The sequence below is a fragment of the Mangifera indica genome, chromosome 10 (assembly GCF_011075055.1).
Source record: "Mangifera indica cultivar Alphonso chromosome 10, CATAS_Mindica_2.1, whole genome shotgun sequence".
NCBI classification, from domain to species: domain Eukaryota; kingdom Viridiplantae; phylum Streptophyta; class Magnoliopsida; order Sapindales; family Anacardiaceae; genus Mangifera; species Mangifera indica.
Genome location: NC_058146.1, coordinates 473,838 through 490,423, shown reverse-complemented (window position 1 = coordinate 490,423; position 16,586 = coordinate 473,838). Strand labels below are relative to the sequence as shown.

General features: G+C 33.6%; 2 protein-coding genes across 4 annotated transcripts; both read right to left on the bottom strand.

Moving 5' to 3' along the window:
* Positions 1-1,187: 1,187 nt before the first annotated feature.
* LOC123227961 (protein EXECUTER 1, chloroplastic) lies at positions 1,188-9,698 on the bottom strand. Of its 3 annotated transcripts, XR_006504573.1 has the most exons (13): positions 9,251-9,698; positions 8,309-8,425; positions 8,141-8,206; positions 6,421-6,527; positions 6,109-6,190; positions 4,319-5,032; positions 4,071-4,194; positions 3,729-3,898; positions 2,906-2,995; positions 2,715-2,807; positions 2,415-2,545; positions 1,487-1,693; positions 1,188-1,289 (listed from the first exon to the last, which is right to left on the bottom strand). XR_006504573.1 is itself a non-coding variant. In XM_044653122.1 (12 exons), exons 1-11 carry the CDS (start codon positions 9,608-9,610, stop codon positions 2,453-2,455), a joined length of 2,016 nt encoding a protein of 671 aa, XP_044509057.1. In that variant the 5' UTR covers positions 9,611-9,698; the 3' UTR covers positions 1,188-1,693; positions 2,415-2,452. The 3 variants fall into 3 exon arrangements, 2 of the variants coding, with proteins under 2 accessions (XP_044509057.1, XP_044509058.1); XM_044653122.1 differs by having other exon boundaries at positions 1,188-1,693; XM_044653123.1 differs by having other exon boundaries at positions 1,188-1,693; positions 2,921-2,995; positions 9,251-9,697.
* Positions 9,699-11,047: 1,349 nt separating this feature from the next.
* LOC123227678 lies at positions 11,048-15,570 on the bottom strand. Its single transcript, XM_044652777.1, has 6 exons — positions 15,264-15,570; positions 15,084-15,179; positions 13,471-13,511; positions 12,730-12,847; positions 12,160-12,240; positions 11,048-11,348 (listed from the first exon to the last, which is right to left on the bottom strand). Exons 1-6 carry the CDS (start codon positions 15,459-15,461, stop codon positions 11,292-11,294), a joined length of 591 nt encoding a protein of 196 aa, XP_044508712.1. The 5' UTR covers positions 15,462-15,570; the 3' UTR covers positions 11,048-11,291.
* Positions 15,571-16,586: the final 1,016 nt, after the last annotated feature.

The window sequence follows — 16,586 nt, the reverse complement described above, 5'->3', positions numbered from 1 at the left end:
TGTAATCTGAAACACCAGCATCAACAATCCAAGATCCTGGTTTCTCTGTATGTTTAACTAAGAGAAATTGATGAAATTACCTATTTTGACAAGAGAACCAGTTTTTTTGAGATTGAAATCGATAAGATTGATTTAGAAGCCTCAGAAGAACTAACAATTGTTCCTTGCTAAACGTGAGAGTCTGGGAATTGGAGATACATCAGAGAAAGAAGGATAATTTGAGGTAAAAGGCAGCCATTCGAGTAAGGATTGGTTTAAAGAGCTATGAGAATACCACACAGAAGTTTTTGAAACAACCAATAAATTGTATATAGAGGGCTGATGGATATTAAGGAAAGAATAAATAGCTGAGTACTAGAACGGGGGAACAAATAATAATAATAATATAATAAGAGAAAAATAAGGAAAGAAGAGAAAATAAGGAAACAAAAAAATAGGATTAAGTGGAATATAGAAACAACCAAATCATAGGGTTGTACTCGAGCTAAGCTAAACCGAGTATTGTTTGGCTCAAGCTCAGTTCAATTGCATTTAGGTAAAGCTCTAACTCTAGCTAAATGAGTTGACAAGTTGCAAACTCAAACTCAAGCTTAAGTTAGGAACAACTGACTCGAGATTGGCTCGAAAAATTTGTTAAACCCCTTAACTTATAAATAGAGCCAAACACAAGCTGCCTGAGCTCGAACTCGTCCCAACAATAATCGAGCTGAGCCTAGTTTGTTTGCATCCCTGCCAAATCCAGATTTCTCCAATTCTAGAATCAAGGAAATAATCTCTAGAATAACTCCTTACAGAAAATCGAGGGAATTTCTATAATGACTCCCAGGAGAAAAATCAAGGAATTATGCAAAAACCAATGGAATCTGGTCACATTTTTACCAAGCTTAGTAGTAGGTCAAATAAAAAATAGTCACCTCAACAAATAAATATATACTAAGTAAAACTGTACAAACATTTTTTATCAACTTATCCATACAAACTAACTTGATAATATGTAATTGTATGATTTTGAAGTGATAAATAAGTAAACAATTACATCACTTAATTACAAACTATCATGTCATTTTGTTTGAATAAGTGAATGAGAAATGTTTGAACATATAGTTTTATTCTATCAACAACAAAAGAACACATCAATTCAAGAAATATAGGATGCAATTAATTTTAAACAACAGAATTCAGAAACATACCAGGTAAATGTACCCTTTATTGAGAATTACTGTGAACAAAAATAATAAACCAAAACCGATAATTACAGAGTAATTGATTCTAAACAAGGTCATAAGGAACTGCACCAAAAAAAAAAAGGGGCATCAGCATTCCTTACACTACTTTCTAATTCAGGCATTGCACAATCCCAGCTGTGCTTGTGATAAGAAATTAAAAAGGACTATGAATAATAAAATGATTAAGGCTACAAACTCTCTTGTAAATTATCACAACAGCTTAATAGTTAGGAACCGACAGTATGTACAGCAGACATTACCGCATATTGATGAGAGGACTGCCAAAAACCAAGCAGTAGAGGGCCAAATCCATGCATACAAAGCATCAGTTTACTTTCATCTGGTTAATACATGCTTAGAAGTGTACCAGTCAGCCGCTTGAGCATTTCACTTAGGGCCTAATATATCTGATCTTCTTTGCTGCTCCACTTCAAAAAGTACTTCGAGGTAACAAATATAATCTAAATCTGGGTACAAATACAATGAAGGTAACTTTCAATAGGCCATATTCCGAAAAGTTATAAAACCATCTAAAACAGACTGCTCTGCCAATTCTTATCTTGCAAATATGATACAGTTCGATATTTCAACAAAATAAAACTGGGATGGTGTCTTTCAACCATACCCAGTGAAGAGGGTAAATATGGCCCAGATATAAAAATGCATGTGAAATCTAAATCCTGGTGGTGGAAAGGAAAACAATTGAAACCATGATAGTATTCATGGATGGCAGTTAACATTAATAAACACCAATAACAGGGGAACCATTAATTAATCCCAATAACAGCAGGCACTGATGCTTCATTATAATACAATCTGATAAAAGAAGTATGCAATACATAGAGAAGAGATAACAGATAAGAAAAAAGAGGTCTTCAATAGCTAAATCAAACATTTATTTATTAACTCATGTCAAAGAAGATCAACAGCCATTGGGAACATGCATTAAGCATATTATATGCCACCAATCTCAAGAGAGGAACCACTAAATCACCTTTCAGCACAACAATTGAAACCTATGCTCAACGATATTATGAATAGGGAAAACATGTTTTAAGGTGGTTCTGTAAGATTTAAGTATAATCTCAGGTGATTGTCTTATGGAAAAATACAGCAGAGACAATTCTGAGCACTGCTTATAAATTTACTAATTTTCACTTGACCTACTTTTAGTAAGCAAGTACTTACCCAGCTCAATCTGACCAAAAATTATGTACCATGAGAATCTACTCCTGAAGCCTAAGACGATTGAAGAACACCAAGAAATGATATTCAGGGGCCCAATAGACAAATCCAACAACAGGTCCCCCTTTGATGTACTGCATCAAAAAATTTACATTGTATGGTCAGCATTCTTTCTGGGATCAGTAACATTAGGTATTGTTCCATTAAAAGACATACCAATGCTGTGAAAGGAACAGAAGATAATTTATTTATATAATAGACAAGGAAAAGTTTATGCACACAAAAAAATAGAGAACTAAAAACCTTTCCATCAAGAATAACAAGTTCACCATCAACCCATCGTGGGTTTCGAAACCCTGGCTCAGCAAGCCTCCCTTGTCCTTTATATCTAGCAATCTAAGATGTATGCAGCATCACAAGGAACTCTTTAATACAAAGAAAATTGGGCAAAAGCAGAAAACAATAATAACTGGTTGCTCTAAATGAAATATCACATGCTTTAAGAATACCACTCCAAATTCTTCAGGAATGATCCCTTTATGTGGCAACTGATATCTTTTTCCAACCTTGGCACGAAATGCAACCTACAGAAAAATTGCCTGTCAGCGTTTTGATAGAGAAATTACATATAAATTGATATAAGTTGCAAAACTGAACATCTGGGGCCAATAACTATAGATCCCCCTAGTTTTAGTTTGAGGAAACCCCTATCCAAATAAGGCAAAAGAAAGCATAAGAAGAGCTCAAATGAACGCAAATATATATACATAGAACAGAATACTAAAAATGGGTTGTAAATTCGATTCACCTAATATTGGAGCTTACAAAGATCAAGACACTAAAACTTCCATGTTCATTGCACAACAGGCAAACAAAACATAAGAGGGACCAACTACAGGAATCTAGCTGAAATTTCACCAACACACCTTCTATCATAAAGGCACAACAGATATCAGACCATGCGTATCATATAAATTCTTTCTTTTTATTTTTCTTAGGAAACTATAATCTTTGTATTAATTTTGTAAAAGGTGACAAGATACAATTGTGGAGGACTAGGTGTCTGATAAAAGCCACTAGAGAAACAAATCTATACACCTCTAGCAGTAAGCATCTCTTCACCATACAAAAAAGAGCACAACCTATACAAAATTAATTTATAAGTGCTTCCCAATAAGTTCATGCATATCGCATGTGAAATTACATAAAATAGATAATGTAGCATGAATCATCAGAGCTGAAAGTCAATTTTAATCAATAAGTCTCACAGACTCACTTTTGGTCCGAAAATAACCATATATTGTAGAAATAAATTACCTGGCCAGCAGGTACATACGGATCTCCAATTACTTTAATGGCTTCCACATATTCATAAAACTCAAGACTAGAAGAATTCCTAGTCCCACCCTCATCTTTCCATTGGCCAACTTTGCGTCTCAGATGGATGACTTGTGAGGTGTAAAGTCCATATGCACCAATATATAGTCCTGATAAAATGAGTACACTGTCAATAATATTAACTCTTAGTTGGGCTCTAGGTCTAAGATAACAAATGAAAGAGCAAAGGATAGTAGAAAGAAAACGTAAAGTAAATCAGAATAGTATAAGCAGCTATTCATCATCATAAGTTAGCAATGACCATTATCAATTAAAGGTTACCATTCAGTGGATCTGATGGTGACGCTATCTCAATGCGCTGGAAAGTTGTTGAGCCAGACAGTGGTTGACGGTTCTGAGCCTGACTGAGAGAGATATTTATCAATTCACCAATATCTTTAAGCACCTGCAGATTTGAAGCAGTAGACTAAAAATAAGTATAGAACAGTAGGAACTTTACAAGACAAAAGTGAACAGAACTCAATTGTAAAAATTTATATAAAGATATGCAATGCAAAGATGCAACCTACCTTCAATGGTATCTTCTCCTTGCCAACAAACTTTGCAAGATCAAACATAATACTGTCCATGCTATGCTGACCTCGAAGCTTAGCTTTGTGATCCACTGAAGTTAGTTCCTTGGCACCAGAATCCTGTTGCTTTCCATCTTTCTCTATAGAGAAGGAAAACAAGGAACATCCCTTCTTTTCTAGCCTAGCAGGTGCTCGTTCCTTAGTGGGCATACTGCTAGAAAGCTCCTGAACAAGACCACCAACCACAACTTTAACAGAAATTTCACTTTGCTCTTCATTTTCTAAAATTCCACGGACAGCATCCACTTCTATCTCATTCCTCTCTTGGTCACTTTCACTTTCAACTTCATCTTCTGATTCAGCATTTTCTACCTCAATATCTTTTTCTTCATCTTCTTCCTCTATTATCTGCTCAATTACTTTGGATATAAAATCTCGATCTACCTTTCCAGGGGCTGTCAGTTTCAAAACCTTAACTTTCACACCAGGAATCATATCTTGCAATATATTCTGAAATCCAGACAGTCCCTCAGCTAGATCAGAATTATCATCAGTATCATCACCATCTTCAATACCTTCAGCACTCACAACAAGAAGATCATCCTTGTCTTCTGTTGAGCCTGCTGGATTCAAGCCACTGGCAGCACTTGATGCTTTTTGGGAAACTTTCGAAGAATCTTCAAAAACCTCTCTCTTTCTTAAGTACACAGCCTGAAAATCGCATAAAACACTTAAGATACATTGGTTCACAGAGATCTATTTAGATTGGGAAATAGTATGAAGAAAGAGAGGAAAAAGATAAGATAAATAGCATTTGGAGAGGACTGTGACTACTGTGCAGTCCCTCTCCATATCTCTCTCTTTATAATATCATAATAAATCTATCTATAGGTACACCACACTGCTCAAATTTACATAAAATCCAGCAGAGGGGGGGGGGGGGGGGGGGGGGGGGGGGGTGGGTGTTGCAAGAATTAGTGGTCTACACTCTCATGGTCTTTTTTGCACAAGATGCACCATTTTGAAGATAAAGAAATAAGAGGTCTTCTCCTTTAAATCAAATCTTAAGTGTTAAGTTTTTTAAAGCACAGCAGTCCACATTAGCAGCATGACTTTGCTCGGAACTTTGGCTTTCCAGATTTGAAGAAATATGAAGGCTCTCCAATTATGTGAACATGCCAACAATTTATACAGGAAATGTGTTTCAGCCAAGAAGATTATATCTGCTTAGTGTAACTCATCGAATTATGATATTCTCAAGAACCCAATGGTGTCATATTTTTGGAGGGATTGAATTGCCACAAATCATGACTAGCCATGAAGAATCCATTGGAAGATGATTTTGGAATACCAGATGTCTTATTCATTTTGTATAGTTTTTGAATCTTTGGGTCCCAGGGAAAGCTTGTCCTTTTTTGTGTGGACAACTATATATTCTTGTATACCTTTTTTTTTAATATAGTATCTTTGTTTCCTAGGGAAAATGGGAAAAAATTGGAGACTCTTACATAATTCAAAGTTAGTTCCATAGACCTTTCTCTTTCTTTTGATAACTCCCTTTAACCTAGATCACGATTTTGATCTTCTTCATTCTCATTTAGTCTACAATTGCTCACTCTCATTAATTCTTACTCCAACCTAATTCTGTTTCAATATTCCTTAATTTAAATAACTCTTTTGGCTAACATCAACATAGCAAACAAGTCGTTCAGACATTTGACCATCAAAATAGTTATAATTCAAACAAAGACAATATCGAAACTAAAAATGGGGAAAGAAAAAGGTACCTGCTGTTTGTATTCACCTTTCTTATTCACAGTAAGAAAGATCTCGAACAAGGGAACACCCACACCACCTGTAGCAAGCTGCCTGAAGGGAAAAGATCAGTGAAAAAAAGCTTCAGAAGTCATCAAAACCAAACTTCAAAACAAGCAGAAGTCCAAATTCCAGGTTTAAGTTCCTTTTTGCATAAGAAGACATCATCACCAATATTTTTGTGCCAAACAAGTAGGGTTTTACCTTCTTCACATGGTTTTGCCTGCTTTATAAATCAATGACAACTTTATTGAGAACTCTTACATAAGCAATGGAATAATTACCGGGGACGATAACTCCTAGCTACATATTTTCCATGCTCTGCAGTAACACGTATTATCAGACCATAAGGATCATTCTTATTGTCTGAAATACCCGCCCACCATCCCACCTGGAAGCCAGTAACAGAAAAAAATTATGTAACTGATAGTCATAATCTAATATGCAACAAAATAGTTCAAATCCATAACCCAAAGAGATGTACTAACCACTTGTTTTCATAAAAAACCAAGACGCTTGAGCTAAAATAATAAATAAATGAGTAGATTGATGTTAGGACTCATATTTAGGTGGAAAGTGGGCAGTTATGAAATGGACACAGGCAGTTATGAAAGGGTGAGAAATAAGAGAGGGATTGGGAAGGAGAAATGGAAGAAAAAATTGGATTTTATTTGGGCAACCCTTGGCTGATTGAGAAAGAAAGCTGACCTCATGAAAGCCAGTGGAAGCAGAGAGAGTCTAACCTCTTGAATAACTAGACAAATTAGGGAGAGATTCTAGCCTCTTGAAAGCCAAATGGGGAAATTGCTGATCATTCATTCTCCTTTTTCTTATTGTTTTGTGTGTAAAGTAATAACCACTCTCATCCATTATAAAGTTGGTTGAATTTATGCAAATTCATTGTCTATTCTCACCTACTTCTATTGTTAATTTTTTCTTCTAAAAATTTGTTTGCTTGCTTCCTAACAATTCGGTATTAATTGTTTGTAGAGTTTGTCGGATTCCTAATAATTGAGTTATGGCCAAAGTGTTTACAAAGAATCAAGAACAAGTGGCAAGGAGACAATATTATAGATCTTCTAAGTAATCATCCCTCTATTGGTCAAGAAGTATATAGATAATAAAAAATTAGCCCCAAAAACTATTCTCAACAGAGACAAATCAAGGAAGAGGAGAAACCCCGAAACTCTTTCATAGCCAAGCCCAAAGGAAAAAAACGACTTTACACCACAATTTTGGAGGTTTTCTTCTCTTTCTTAAAATCACCAAATATCCAAATATTTCTTTCTAGCCAAATGACCCAATGAAGAGCTGAAACAACAAATACCCAAGCAGTTGGGCTTTCCTACTTTCAACTTTTTAACTTCTATATGAACAGAAAATATCTAACTTGAAAGCCAACAACCAAAATGCAATTTGACCATGAAGACAGAAATGCAATCAACATCTCAAGCATAAAGCATATACATGAATACAAAATTTAAAAAAAAAAAAAATTCAAATAAAAAGAAGCTTGCAACAATTTACTACTACTTCTCAAAGAAAGATATTCACACACTAATAGTACATGGAACCCAAAAATATTCACAAAAATAAGAACTGAAATAAAGGACAAGTTAATTAGTGAGGGATGGTTACCCAGGCAAACAGTCAGAGAACTGCTTAGAAGCAGCTGCAGTCACCAACTAATTAACTGAATCATAAGGACTTAGAATAGAAAATACAGAAACACTCTGGTATCAAAAATTAAGATAAGGCTAAAGCTACATCTGCTACAATGTTTCAAATTTTGAAGATAGACATGTGCAAAATAGCCAACAGTCAGAGTTACTTGTCATTGCAACTTAATTATATCCCCAACACTGCAAGAGTATTAGTGTGTACATGATTCAAACATGTACACAAAAGGGAAATCATTATCACAGAGGCTACCTTTTTTCAATAAAAAAATATATATGATTACGAGTGTGATTATCATTTAAAGAAGTACTTATATCAACTCACCAATCCAGCACTGGCTTTATCTCGTAAAATAGCTGCATCCTCATATCGTTCTTCTGCTACTGCTCTCTAAAGTGAGAAAAACAGGTTAGGCAAAAGAACGGCCTGAACTTCTTTCTTCTTACCTTGAAAGGAAAATAGAGATATCTACTATGTATTTGATTTTCTTACATTCAAGTTGGACATCACTCTGCCAACAGTGTCATTAGCAGCTGCAGCTGCAATTGCCACCTTGAATCTAGCAGCATCCCCATATTCTTCTCTGTATACTGCATTACCTAACTGTGACTGTTGATACAGAGATATTAGCATCTAAGATAGCCTAATTATTAAAAAAATGACACCAAGTAAACAAACCCAAACACCCAATAATTTATTTACTTCTGCTTGGATATGGCATAATTTCCCATGCAGAAAAAGAAATACTGCATAAAGACTCTCAAAGCTCTTTTAGATCCATATGAAATAACAGAGTACACTGAAGACAGCAGATCTATGGAGAAATATAATGGAATTAAGCTTGGCTTCAAGTGAAGTGTTTATCCAAACAGAGTGAGCAAAATAAAAAAATTAATGCATCACCCAATCCACTAACCAAAAATTAACCAAATTGCTACAATAACTGATAATATGATTAAGCCTAGTCACCAGTCAAGTCTCCAATCCTAAAGGAATAAACATAATTACGCTCACACTAGCTTAATAGAATAGAGAAAAAAAAATTAAAAAAAAAAAAAGAACGCGTAAAATTATTAAGATTCTCGTCCTAATTTCAGTATTATATAAAATGCAATAAAAATCACCAATTCCATTCATTAAAAATTCAATAAAAATCATTTTCCTCAGGTACCAAAAATACAAAATTAGGCCAAATAGAATCTCACTTATCATAATGCAGTGGCGAACCCAGGGCGTCAAGGAGGTCAGTTGACCCTTTTGAAAAAATTTTAATATAACTCCTAAAATCTTAGATTAACCCTTCTTAGATTTCATTATTTTTTCACTAAGCTTCCTATATTTTAGTTATATTCAACCTTGACCCCCTAAGTTTTCTTTCTGGTTCAGCCACTGACATAATGATAAGATTTAATGTAAAAAAAGTGTTGAAACGACCTTCAAAATGGAAACAAGGCGCTCCTGTTCATCGACTTCTTCGAAATGTTTCTTCCACCTGTACCAATCCCAGTCTTCTTCGTCAGAAACGGTGTTGTTCTGAGCACAATCCTGCTGACCGTAGGGTTTGAGGTAGGAATCGAAGCGTTTGACGAGATTGTTGAGGAGGTCGTGGATGGGGAAGTCCCAGGGGCGGCGAGTGGAGTTGTTGTCGCCGGAGGAGGAGGAGCGGCAGAGGGTAGAATCGGAAAAAGGAGAGAGAGGAAGAGGGTAGGATCGTCTTTTGACGGGGAGGAACTTGTGAGGGTTTGGGAAAGTGAGTTTGTGAGGAGATGGTGAAGATGAAAGCGAAGCCATCATCGAGTTCTGTGGTAAAATTGTATGCAGAATTTAAATGAGTGCTGACTTTGGACTTTTCACGTGTGAGGAAGAGGATATGTATGCAGAGACAAAAGGCTAATATCGGATTTTGGTCGAGTAAATTACACTGTGCACCCAAAGTTTGGCCAATTACTTTTTTATCCTCCTACTTCATTTTTTAAAATCACCAAGTAGCTCTAATTAAGAAAATTCAAAAAAAATCATCTGAATATTTAAATTAGATAAAAACTAACTTATTTTCTGTAACCCTACTCTTCCTATTCTCGGTTTTTGACTGTCATCAATTATTCTAGGTTTAGATTCGAATCGAATTTATTTAAGATCAAATTCGAACTTGATTTACATAAACCTGAAATGAGTTAACCCTATAAAAATTCAATCGAGCTCAAGTTCGAGTTCGAGTTACTTGCTAAATTTTTCAATTAAAAATGTTAATATAAAACGACGTTATTTTGATCAATATATATTAAAACAACATTGTTTTAATAACGAAACAGTTAAAAACTCGAGTTTGAAACGAATCGAATCAAATTCAAACCGAATTCAAACTTCACTTCCACGAGCTCGAGCTCGAACTTAAGTTATGCTCTATATAAACCGAGCCAAGCTCAAGCTCAAACTTGACTCAATTCGAATCCAACCCTAAACTATTCTACCATTTTTCTCTTATTCATTTGTTTCATTTTCTTTCACTCTTTTTTATGTTCTTTTTATATTTGACAATTTTAAATTGTCATAGTTCATATCACAACGGAAAAGATGGTGGTGAAAGCTAACAGTAGCGAGATTACCATAGATAAAGGTGTTTGGGTTTCCAAAAAATTGAAAAGCTAATCTGTAAGTTCTTAAAAATTTTCTGACTAAATCATTGTGATCAAATGTTTATGTTTAGGTTTGATTTATAAAAAAAAATATTTTTTATATTTTAAAAAAGTAATTAATAAAAAAATATTATTTTACCATTACAACTTTAATTTTTAAAAAAGCCTTATTTAAAAAAAAACTTTAATTTTTTTATTTATATCATATTGTATGATACATATAATATATCTTAGAATACTAAAAACCATATGTATAAATTAACTTGAATAATGTTTTATATACAAATATTTTTCACTAATTTATGATTATATATGATTGAATGATTTTAAAATGAAAGAAAAAATAATCAATTACATCACTTTTATACAAAATTGTAAAATTAAGTTTCCAAATATAGGAAATTTATTAGTCTACCATGCACTGAACATAGGAAAACAGATACTTTCCATTCTCAAGATTGTAAGAATTGGATGACAAGCCAACTCTCACAACATTGTATAAATTATACAGAAAGGATTTGACATTTTTATAACAATTAAATCATAAAACTGTCTGAAAAACTTGAACACAGTCTACAGAAATTTGCCTATAAGGTACAATAAAATAGCAGTGGATAAATTTTCCATTAATTGAAGTTCATGGGAAGCATCAAACGGTTCATTATGCTACTGAAATACAACATCAATTTTCTCTACAAAAAGAGTCAAAGGCACACATGAACTTTATGAATCTACTACTACAACAACAGTAAAGCAATTTAGAATAAAATGAATATGACAATGAAAACCTGAAAGTATCACCATAAAATGGTCAAGAGGTCACCCAGACAAAATGTCTTTTAAACACTTTCTGCCAAGAGCAGTTGTTCAAGCTCCTCCCTACGCCGCTCCAACTCCTGAAATTGTTTATAACAACCCATGTAAAAAGTCTCTGATGGAAATTCATACTACACCTGAGTGGAGTCAAATGAAACAAACCTCAAAAAAGATGTGTGTCATGAATTGAAATGGTCATAAACTAATTACCGGCTTGCATACCAATTCATACTCATCAAAAACCTTAGCACCCAATATTCTACAGGTCATGTTAGGCCTGAAAGAAATCTTAAATACCTTATATTACAATAGGGAAAAAGAAGGAATCCTCTCCCTCCAGATTGTAAGAGCAATGGAAATTTGATTTGAATAAACCTCAAATACTGATTATGGGAGAAAGTTAAATTACAAACAGCTTCCAATACATCCAGACAACGTTAATCCACCACAGTAATGAACCCAACTGTACATTTAAAGTTATATGATTTACAAAGAATGAGACAACGTATTCATTCATTCAGATTTTTAAGATGCTAAATAATAGAGGCTTGATATATGATATGACATAAATATAGTAGAGAGGAACAAACTTTGACAAATGTATCAATCACTGTTTGGGTACAGTGCCAGGGGGAGTGGAAGTAAAAACTTTTTCAGAAAACTGTAAAGTCATTACAAGCCTAAGAACGCAAATAAAATGTTTAATTAGGTAAAAAAACAGGCATTCCTTTTCTGAATTCCCTTTTGGAAATTTATAGCATGAGAGAACCTCCATATAAGGCTTATATCACTAACATGTAAACATCACGGAGAAAGATGAACAAACACAACTACCTGAAATGATATGCAGGTAGAAAACCTAATCGGTACTATCGTAACATGAGGGCTTACCTCTAGATCCTTGACTGCTTGCTCCCTTGTCATTTCTTTCTGTTGACGAGAACGTTTGATCCAGCCAATACATAAGATTCCCTGGAAATGGTTACTTGCAATGATGTGTTAAATATTACCAGATTGATTTAAAAGTCCAATTATAAACATACAAAAAGCTATAATAGAGAGAATTTTGAGTATGTAAACAACATTAAGTATAAAATCAGCAAAAGCGTCTCTAATAAGCACCATGCATAAAGATCAAGGACATCTTAAGGCATCATTAATTGATGAAATCAAGAAACTTCAAGACTAAAGGAAACTAACAATCATACTCCTGAACTGATATTTCCACATAGCCTCAGCCCATAAAATAAACAGTAAACTGAGTTTTATTTAATAGAAACTAAGAATCAATTTGATTTAAGGTAAGAATTCTTCATCAGTAAATGTTGATATTGGTTCTTGAAATTTTGACAGGAAAATACCTGTACCAATTCATCAGCAATCCAGGTAAGAAAGAAAAATGAAGGGAAGAAACAAAAAACTCCTGGCTTAAAATAGTATTTAGAGTTGTTATCATCTTACCGAAATGACATAAACTAGACCACAAGCAAGAAGCATATAGCATGCTATATTTTGAAGAAGAACAAGATCTTTCTGGCTTCCAGAATCATCAGAGAAAGCTCTTGTCATTACTGCAACACTGAGAAAAAAATCGAAACTTTAAAACTGAATGTGATCACTAAAAGTTGTGTTTCAGCGTGAGAGTGACTTTGATACTTTAATTGAAAGTTTGACCAAATTATACAAGGTTGATAGAAATGCTGTAATAATATTTATGAAGTTAAAATTATCTAACATATGTTTCTACAATAATCCTGTTCAGCACTGTTAACGCGTGATAATATAACATATTTTGACTGATTCTTAGCTAAGCTGATAGCTTGGTATGTGGTCAATTCACTCCTCATTAGTCAGTTCAGTCCTGCTTAGCCAATTCAAATGGCTTTATGGAATAATGGCCAACAGTAGAGAAAGAACCTAGATGTATTCTAGCCAAAAAGAAGTTGCTTGGGTTGAACACATTTTGGGATATTAAATTAAAAAATACCACCAACTAGGCCATAAGGAACAATGGCCTAGAGAAGAGGGAAGGAAAACTGAAAAAGAGATAAAGAAACCTATTATATCTGTACAAATTCTGATTGATTTAGTATCAAGTGGTTTGGGTTGATTAACATTTTAGGACCCTTCATTTTAAAAAAAAAAAAGCAGAAGATATAGGGACAAAAAATATCATATATCTTACTAAAATAGAAGACATACAAGATCTGCAGCATACCCCTGCCAGCCCAGTACTCCAGTACCTGAAAATTTTGCCAAAATATAACATTCAAGACAACATAGAATGTGAACTAAATGCAACAGTAACAACAAAAAGAGAAGAATGAAGTACGCATATAACAAAAATTCCCCAAAAATGAGTTAGAAATAGCAAACGACACATTTGAAATAATACTTAAGTAATGCCATGCGAAATTTATCAAACTAACTAAAAAAAGGTGAAAGATTGAAACAACTTTACAGACATATCTTCCAGTAGTTTTAATTTGACTTCTATCTTGAAGCTGATATGAAATTGAAATAAATCGATGAAAGAAGTTGTTTGCCAAGTAGTCACTCATATATATTTATCTTCTATAGTCTACATAGAACATGGAAAGTTGTTTGCCAAGTAGCTACTTGTATATCTTAATCTTTTAAATTCTAATCCTGAAAAAGGCTGCAGAATATATAAAATTTACCCATAAGGAACAAAAATCCCTATCAACCAAAAGTTTAATTAAGCCAAAAAGACCCCAAAGGTGAAAAGTATCTTGCCTAAAGTCAATAGAATAGAATATAATCTGGCTAGATGCAACATTTTGTACTTTTCTTCTATCTATATAAACAAAGTGCTCTTTCTCTTAATAGTCTAATAGGTCTTGGTCACAGATTTTTCTTTATTTTCAAGCTTAATATACTGTTTCCCACTTGAGATTTGGTGACATTCAATTGTAATGTAGTAGTCAGAATTTGGTTGCTCAAATTAACTCTCCCTTGATCCACAAGAAGATAGTAAACTACTTAGGAAGTTTGGAAATGCCAATTTACTTCTACAGCCATCCATGATGACAACTACAACGTCTCCTGTTTGCAATATATGTACCCATATAAATTTTTTATAACAGTGCAATTAATATGTTATGGGATGCAAAATCCCAACAAACTTAGGGAAATAAACCATCAAGCTGACAACAATAAGAAATCAATTTGTCATAAACTTTTCAACGTGAAGTTTCGCATTTGAAATATGGCATCCTACATCACAAAATTGAAAGTAAAAATGCCAATAACATGACAGTTGAACAACTTGATGAAGTAAACCCTAGATAGCATATTGAAATAAAGAGAAAAAAAAGGTTATCTTGTTAATAGATATCTAGCTTATCTGTTATCTGAACAAATAATGCAGTTGAAAAAACAATTTCAATAAACAGAAATTGATAAGTTGTAGGTTTTTTGATAGACACTCTTTGAGCATGTTTGGGTCATTAGTCTTACAATTTTGTGCCTGTAATTTCCATTGCTCTAGGCAATTCCGTTTCGCAAAGGCTGGAAAATTATTGCTCTACAATTTAAGCATACATAAACTGATTTTTCTTCTAGCTGAAGAGAGTCTGTTCTTTGGAAAATTGATAGCTATGACAAGTGGAGGTATATGATTTCTATTTATTTCTGCAATTTTCATCTTAATAGATTTTTATATTGGTTGATGAATAACGGATATAGACATAAAACATCTTGAATATTTCAGCAGACACTCTCCTATTCAATCAGAAATCAAAGTAAAAAATAAATACATTTAGAAGCAAAACAATAGTAGAAGTAAACGTTACCTTCCAAAACTTCATAACGAATCCCCATTCAGTCTCAGCAAGAACCACGAAAAACGCAATCAAAACCGCATAACACCTAAAAATCCCGTCAAAAACCTAGAACCAAAAATGACATAAACCACAAACCAAAACCAAACCAAAACGAAGGCAAAACATGTAAACATAAAGCATTCAGCATACATCGGATCCATTTTTGAAGGAGCGAATAGCAGAGAGAACGTTGACGGCAATGCACAGAAGAGCACTGATCGAAGTCACCAAGCTGAAGCACCTGCATACCACCAAAAGCGCGTCCGGCCGTGTCCGGAGTCTGCCACCCGAAGTTGAACGTGATGGCGCCGGTGCGCTCTCTCCTCCTCGGTTTCCATTTCTAGGCATTTTGTGACGATTATGAGAAGTTCTAAATCAATTTTATCAGGGCAAACGACGTAGTTTTCTCATGTTTGAAGCTTGCCTTCCGAAAGCAGGATTCTAATCCTTCACCTGCTATTCAAGGAAGGAAATGTCAGTTATGCGACTGAAAGGTGTCCGTTAGAAGGTGGTTGGGGGACACGTGGCCGTCAGAGGTTTTTTGTTTAAGATTTCTGATAGAAAAAAAAAAAAGTTAACCAAGAAATTGCACTACTTTCTAATTTGGATTCCGTTTGATCAGAATTCGTTTATTTTGAATATAAATAAAATTTAAATTAAAAGATTTGACTCATTTTAAAATTGAATCGAACTCAATTTATAAAAAGTTTAATTAGGTTTGACTCACAAATTAGATAAATGATTTGATTCGATTTAAACTTGACTCGTGATTAAATTCAAATTATATTAAATAATTGTTAAACAATATTGTTTTATCAATGAATCATGAATTTAAATAATAAATTTAAATTATATATTCAAATTATAAATTTAAACCACCTGTAATATTAATTTAACAAATTTAAAATGAATTATTTTTTGTTTAAACTAAATTTAAATTAGAAAAGGTTTAAACTTGATTCAATCCATACTAACACCTAATTTTGACTTGGACAAAGTGACTTTCAATATATATATATATTTTTTAACAATACTTTTGAGAGGAACTAAAAAATTCACTTCTTTTTCAACCATTTTTTAAATGGAAAGATATATCTCCAATGTCAAATTATTCTTGTCATATAAATATGTTCGAATTTAAACAAAACCCTGTATAATCTCTCCTTCTTCCCTCCTCACTGACCGCCGTCAATCTCTCCATTTTCGTTCGAACTCCATATAAGCATACTTCTTGATTTAAAGTGTGTAATATTATTATAATCCTTATTTTGTTGTTGTGTGTAAATACAGTATTAGTAATGATTGACAAAATATCATTGGGATGATACATTCGACTTTGATAGAAAAACATATCACATACGAGGGGACCATTTGATTAGGTTAAGACTTGATCCGGTCCAAAAACATAGCTTAAAATGGTGACTCAAGAAAAGTGAAACTTAACTGAATCCTTCCAACATGTAAACACCAACA

Excerpts from the sequence above, each read along its gene's own strand:
- LOC123227961 (XM_044653122.1), bottom strand. The coding sequence starts at position 9,610 with ATGATGGCTTCGCTTTCATCTTCACCATCTCCTCACAAACTCACTTTC. Across the intron at positions 4,195-4,318 it reads AGGAGAAGATACCATTGAAG|GTGCTTAAAGATATTGGTGA; the intron begins GTAGGTTGCATC and ends TCAAATCTGCAG. Across the intron at positions 2,996-3,728 it reads CGTATGTACCTGCTGGCCAG|GTTGCATTTCGTGCCAAGGT; the intron begins GTAATTTATTTC and ends ATTTTTCTGTAG.
- LOC123227678 (XM_044652777.1), bottom strand. The coding sequence starts at position 15,461 with ATGCCTAGAAATGGAAACCGAGGAGGAGAGAGCGCACCGGCGCCATCA. Across the intron at positions 12,848-13,470 it reads AGGGGTATGCTGCAGATCTT|TGTTGCAGTAATGACAAGAG; the intron begins GTATGTCTTCTA and ends TTTTTTTCTCAG. Across the intron at positions 12,241-12,729 it reads GTCTAGTTTATGTCATTTCG|GGAATCTTATGTATTGGCTG; the intron begins GTAAGATGATAA and ends AACCATTTCCAG.